A 5,785-nucleotide genomic window follows, 5' to 3' on the forward strand; every position below is an offset into this window, starting at 1 on the left:
TAGCCTACTTAATCATCTAATAAAGTAGCCTACTTAATCATCTAATAAAGTAGCCTACTTAATCATCTATCTAATAAAGTAGCCTACTTTATCATCTATCTAATAAAGTAGCCTACTTAATCATGTATCTAATAAAGTAGACTACTTAATCATCTATCTAATAAAGTAGCCTACTTAATCATGTATCTAATAAAGTAGCCTACTTAATCATCTATCTAATAAAGTAGCCTACTTATTCATCTATCTAATAAAGTAGCCTACTTAATCATCTAATAAAGTAGCCTACTTAATCATGTATCTAATAAAGTAGCCTACTTAATCATCTTATAAAGTAGCCTACTTAATCATCTATCTAAACAAGCTACCAGTGCTAGACAGACAGGCGCTAAGCGATTCCCTTCCAGCAGTGACCCTGGGAAGCGTTCTCTCATAACCCAAACACGGGGAACTGGTTTGTTATTGATGTAGGCTACCCGTGACCCATCAACATGTCTGCGTTCTCTCATAACCCAAACACGGGGAACTGGTTTGTTATTGATGTACCCGTGACCCATCAACATGTCTGCGTTCTCTCATAACCCAAACACGGGGAACTGGTTTGTTTGTTATTGATGTACCCTGACCCATCAACATGTCTACACAGGCCGTGAATGTGACCGAGGCGCCGTTCAAACAAGATGACAAGACTACTCCATACATTTTAGAGATTTTTTATTACAAAATATCTCATATAGGTCATATAAAAATATAAATAAGCAGCTTTTCAATTCGAGGTAATTATAAAAACTGTATTTCACAGTTTAAACATGTTCAGGAACCATCTTAGATCAAGTTAATTATCAGTAGGATATAGTGTAGCAACACAATAAAACATTTGTTTCTATGCCCGGATGCATTTGAAGTCTTCTTTGTGTGTTAAGCACCATTTCACGGCATGTATGCCTGTATTTAGAGTTCCGTTCACAGTAGCCTAGGGCCTAGGAAAGTATCTAGGCCACTTCCTCCTTCTGTGGCACAATCGCATTGATTGATCAAAGTCCACTTGTTCAGCAGGGAATGTTTGTGTTGAGTAGCTTAGCTAGTTGACTAACCGCGGCCACAGGAAATACCAGATAGTCCGTGTGTGTGTGTGTGTGTGTGTGTGTGTGTGTGTGTGTGTGTGTGTGTGTGTGTGTGTGTGTGTTGGCCGTAGCCGTACATCGACACAGCTGTTATCACCCATCTTCTCTGAGTCACTTCACACACACAATGAGTCAGCTCCACTCTGGAACTGTCACAAACTTTTTCTGACTCATCGACTAGAAACTCACAGTCAAAGTCCTTGTCACGCCATTTCCCCAAACTTTCCAACCCAGAGCTGGCGTGGCCGGTTGGCGCGTCCTGTAGGTGTGTCCCCTGATCCGCTCGAAAGAGACGTGAAGCCCATTGTCTCCGTGTCGCCGATGTAGGTCCCTCACTGACCTGACCTGACCCGTGCGTAAAGGGATGAGGACCCGCTCTGTTCTCAGCGGGAGTGAAAGATACACAAAGCCCCGGACGGAACTTCTGCTCTTCCCGTTCAGAACGCGGCGATGGCCAGGTTAAGGGACCGGGGGGCCAGGGTAAGGGACCGGGAGGCCAGGTTAAGGGACCGGGAGGCCAGGTTAAGGGACCGGGGGGCCAGGTTAAGGGACCGGGAGGCCAGGTTAAGGGACCGGGACGCCAGGCTGTCCACGGCGCGACAGCAATTTCCGCGGCCGCTCCGGCGCAACCCGCCCGGTACCGCGTGCCTCTCCTCCCCCGGCTCTAGCCTCGCCCTCTTGCTGGGGAGGAAGTCGGGCGCCACGGACGCCTTTCCCCGGCGTTTCCGGGAGTGTCGGTCAGGGCTCACGGGGCTCCGGTTCTCTTTGTCCTCGCCCGTGCTCTTCCCGCACGGCTGCCCGGTCTTACTCGCGCCCTGCGCGGGCTCGGGGGTGCTTTTGGGCTCCGGGGTCGAGGTCACGGCCGACTCGGTTTGGGAAGGAACCTCAGCTCGGTCATCCCCGGGGTCCATGGGTACCTCCGTGTCCATGGGTACCTCCGTGTTAGCTGGCACGGCGGCGGCGGCGCACTGCTCGTCCGTCTCCCGGGCGAGGCAGGCGGAGTGGTAGATGTCCCGGGCGGATCGCATCACCATGGAGAGCAGGAGGCTCCGGTGGAGTCTCATCCCGCCCCGCTGGGACCGGGACGCGTACAGCTTGTTGATAGACACCGCCATGATCCTCTTGGCTTCGATATCCACGTCCATAGTTTGTAACTTTGTAATCACGCGACCGGCACTTCAACAATCACTTCAAATCGACAAACTTTGCAGATCGAAAATCTTAAAGTATTTCTCTTTCGAATGCGAGCTACTTTAACTTCTTTTAGTTTGTGTTCTTTACTAGTGTAGGCTAGTCGCCACCAGCTGGTGTTCAGACGAGCTGTGAGCGCTGCTGGGTAGAAGGGCGGTGTTATATTTCCCCGCTGACGTAAGGAGGGCTTCATTCCTGGGTGAGTGACGGGCGAACAAGCTCCGCCCCGGTGATAAGTCGGGCGGGACCGTATGGCTGTCTGTCTACCTACACGCACTTTATGATTGTCGTCATCTTACACCTAATGTAAGACAACTGTTCTTTATTATGGTCGTATACTACTCCTTATGTGGTCTTTCAGACTTGGGTGTCTTTACATAATAAACAGTTCACCACACCTCGCCAACATTACGCACGGCGTCAGCAACGGAAATCTTATTTGTTTTAATGTGTTGATCCATTGCAGTTTGTATTCGATTGTAGCCTTTTATAAGCCTATTAAAACATCAGCCAGTGTAATATTTTAATAGCCACCCCATTGCGCACAATATCAATTGTAAAGCTTTGTATTATTCTTTATTGTGTTTCTCTATAGAAAATATGTTTTACGATTTTCAATATCAGCTTCTAAGTGTTTACATTCGGTTAAACCTCCACTCAGCAATTCAAAGAAATTGCGTAAGAGGCCGAAATATGCCTTCAGTTTCCAGGGAGTCTCTGTTTGTGCTCTCTCTCTCTCACACACTCTAACCTCACACTCCCCTCCCCCTTCCTTCCTTCCTTCCTTCCTTCCTCTCTCTCCCTCCCCCTCTCCCCCTCCTTCTACGCTAACGTCACTCTCAAACTCCATATATGGCTCATCCGGTGATGCCCTGGGAACGCGCAGTGGAAAAGCCATGACGCGAACGCGCAACCGCAGCTCACTTCCCCTCTCGGCCCCCGGAGGCAGCGGCAGTGTCGTCATCTCAGCTCCATATATGGCGCTGCCACCGGTCAGAAGCCACCCCTCGACGTGCCACCCCTCGACGTGCGTTCAGTTACTTGCAGCCGCACGATTAGGGTCAGCTGCCACGTCTTTCTGCGAGAGATGATTAGGGGTCATTGTTTTTTGTTAAGCCCACATATTTGGTTCTGGCGTGTTTCCAGTGGTTCAGGTAGCGTGGGTGGGTTGGTTTATTCAGCTCTCTGTGTGCAGGCACAGGCAAACACGGGTGACTAAGCATGACTGGCTCTGTTTATGTGACTGTAGTTCACAGGGCATTACGATAAAGATGGGGGAAACTCCAAAATAGAAAAACCTGTAGGCTAGTTATGGCAGTTGAGTGTGTAACTTTCTCCTTAATTGTGTTTGTTTGTGTGTGTGTGTGTGTGTGTGTGTGTGTGTGTGTGTGTGTGTGTGTGTGTGTGTGTGTGTGTGTGTGTGTGTGTGTGTGAGTGAGTGAGTGAGTGAGTGAGTGAGTGAGTGAGTGAGTGACAGAAGTTGAATTTTTACAGGAGAGGAGAGCAGGGGGGGAGGAAGTGAGAGGGGGAAGGAAGGAAGGGAGGGAGGGAGGGACGGAGGGAGCATAGCTGGAGAACCAGGGTGGGATAGGAAGAGGTAACAGAATGTACGGAGCATGGCGACTTGGAAGGAGAGCCTGGCGACAGGAGAGAGTAGCCCTCTAGGAGGGTTGAAAGGGCGTCCCGGGGGGGTGAGAGAGAGAGAGGAAGAGGGGATGGAGAATAGAAGAGAGAGTTTATTTACCATGTTCAAGTACGGGTGCAGGTACATTGGGATTCTTGTCATCGCTTGTCCTTGCAGTGCCTCACCAGTTCCTCATTCCAGTCCTGGTACACAGATAGACAGGTTTCCAAACTGGTCGTTTAATATCCGTAGTCTAGCAGTCTAGCAGTATCATCCTCTTCTATTTACCCCATCCCAGTCAGTTGTTGTCTATTGTATATTTTCTACTGTATAGAAATTGTACTTATTGTGTAATTTGCAACTTGTAAATGTGTTATTTGTAAATTGAGTATTGGAGTCTGTCTGTTATTGAGCATATTATTGGAGTGGGGAGCAACATTTCACTGTGACTCTACATTTATGTTACACATGACAAAGCATGAGATGGGAGAAATATTGAAAATAAATATTGAATCTATAGTTAAGAGTCATTTGTTATCATCATACAGGCAAGATGTTCAAGTGTTGTCAGGTGTTGGTTCAAGTGATGGAGTGGTGTGCAGAGTTAGCTGTAGTCTATTGAATAGCCAAGGTGGGTGGGGGGGGTAGGCCAGTGGGGTTTGGGGTGGGGGGGGGGGGGGGTGGTAGGCCAGGGGGGTGTGGGGTGGGGGGGGGGGGGGTGGTAGGCCAGGGGGGTGTGGGGTGGGGGGGGGGGGGGGTGGTAGGCCAGTGGGGGGGGGGGGGGGGGGGGTAGGCCAGTGGGGTTTGGGGTGGGGGGGGGGGTGGTAGGCCAGTGGGGTTTGGGGGGGGGGTGGTAGGCCAGTGGGGTTTGGGGTGGGGGTGTGAGATCAGGGGAGTGAGATCGAGAACCTGGTTCGTCAGAACAGAATAGTTGCAGGGGGCAGGGGTTAACTGCCCAGAGGGGGGGGGGGTCATGGGGGGGGGGGAACAGGGAGGAGGGGCAGGCAGAGGTTAGAGATCCACCCTCTTCCCAGTTGCATCGCTGTATTTTGGGGTGTAACAGTGTTCTCATCCTTCCTCTCTGTTAAAACAGTGCTGTTAATATATTCAGTTAATTAAGGTGTTTTCTGCAACCCCTAGTGGTGAGTTCTGGGAGCAGTGAACACGAGCTCCCATGATGCATTCAGTCAGGATGTAGAGGCTTTTCATAGCATGGAGAATATGTTCACATTTGTTCTGTATAATAAAATATGCAAATATCAGCAAACATTTTATGCCTTTTGTTGCATCATTCATTCATTCAAACCTTTATTTATACTCATAAAGCACTGAGGTTTCCCTCATTTACAGTGTTGAGTTCACACAGATACACAAATAACAACAGAACAAATACTATATACAATAATAATAATAATTAAAAACAGTTACAGGTCGAAGTACAAATGTCAAGAGCCATGGATTTAACTCAGTGACTGAAGGAAGTACCTCAAGCTTTAGAGTCTGTTGTAGAGTATTCCAGGTATTCAGGGAAGAATTTTTTACAGCTCACTTATCTGGCCCCTGGGTGATTACTGTTTTTTTGCTTCCCTCTGGAATATGTAGGGGTGGGATGTCTGCCCACCTCCCTTGTTCTCTGTAAAGAGAAGCGACAGAACAGGACATTTAACGGTTTCAGTAAGGGCAGCAAGCATGCGATGTCGCGTTCTGTTGCTCGCGTCGCAAGCAGTTAGGACACGGTGTTACTCTTTAAAAGCACATGCCGGGGTAAAGGGGACAATCAGAAGGAGAGCCAATGGATACACGCTGGAATTCCTGGATGGAAAGATCAGTATTCCATTACCCAGCCTGA

The 5,785-nt window shown here is 48.9% G+C and overlaps 1 protein-coding gene across 1 annotated transcript; it reads right to left on the reverse strand.

The window, feature by feature from the left end:
- Positions 1–739: 739 nt before the first annotated feature.
- Positions 740–2,415, reverse strand: LOC311328974 (immediate early response gene 2 protein-like). Its single transcript, XM_084462863.1, has one exon. It carries the CDS (start codon positions 2,264–2,266, stop codon positions 1,559–1,561), a length of 708 nt encoding a protein of 235 aa, XP_084318989.1. The 5' UTR covers positions 2,267–2,415; the 3' UTR covers positions 740–1,558.
- Positions 2,416–5,785: the final 3,370 nt, after the last annotated feature.

The sequence above is a fragment of the Borostomias antarcticus genome (genome assembly GCF_949987555.1).
Source record: "Borostomias antarcticus genome assembly, contig: scaffold_300, whole genome shotgun sequence".
Classification (NCBI taxonomy): domain Eukaryota; kingdom Metazoa; phylum Chordata; class Actinopteri; order Stomiiformes; family Stomiidae; genus Borostomias; species Borostomias antarcticus.

Excerpts from the sequence above, each read along its gene's own strand:
- LOC311328974 (XM_084462863.1), bottom strand. The coding sequence starts at position 2,266 with ATGGACGTGGATATCGAAGCCAAGAGGATCATGGCGGTGTCTATCAAC.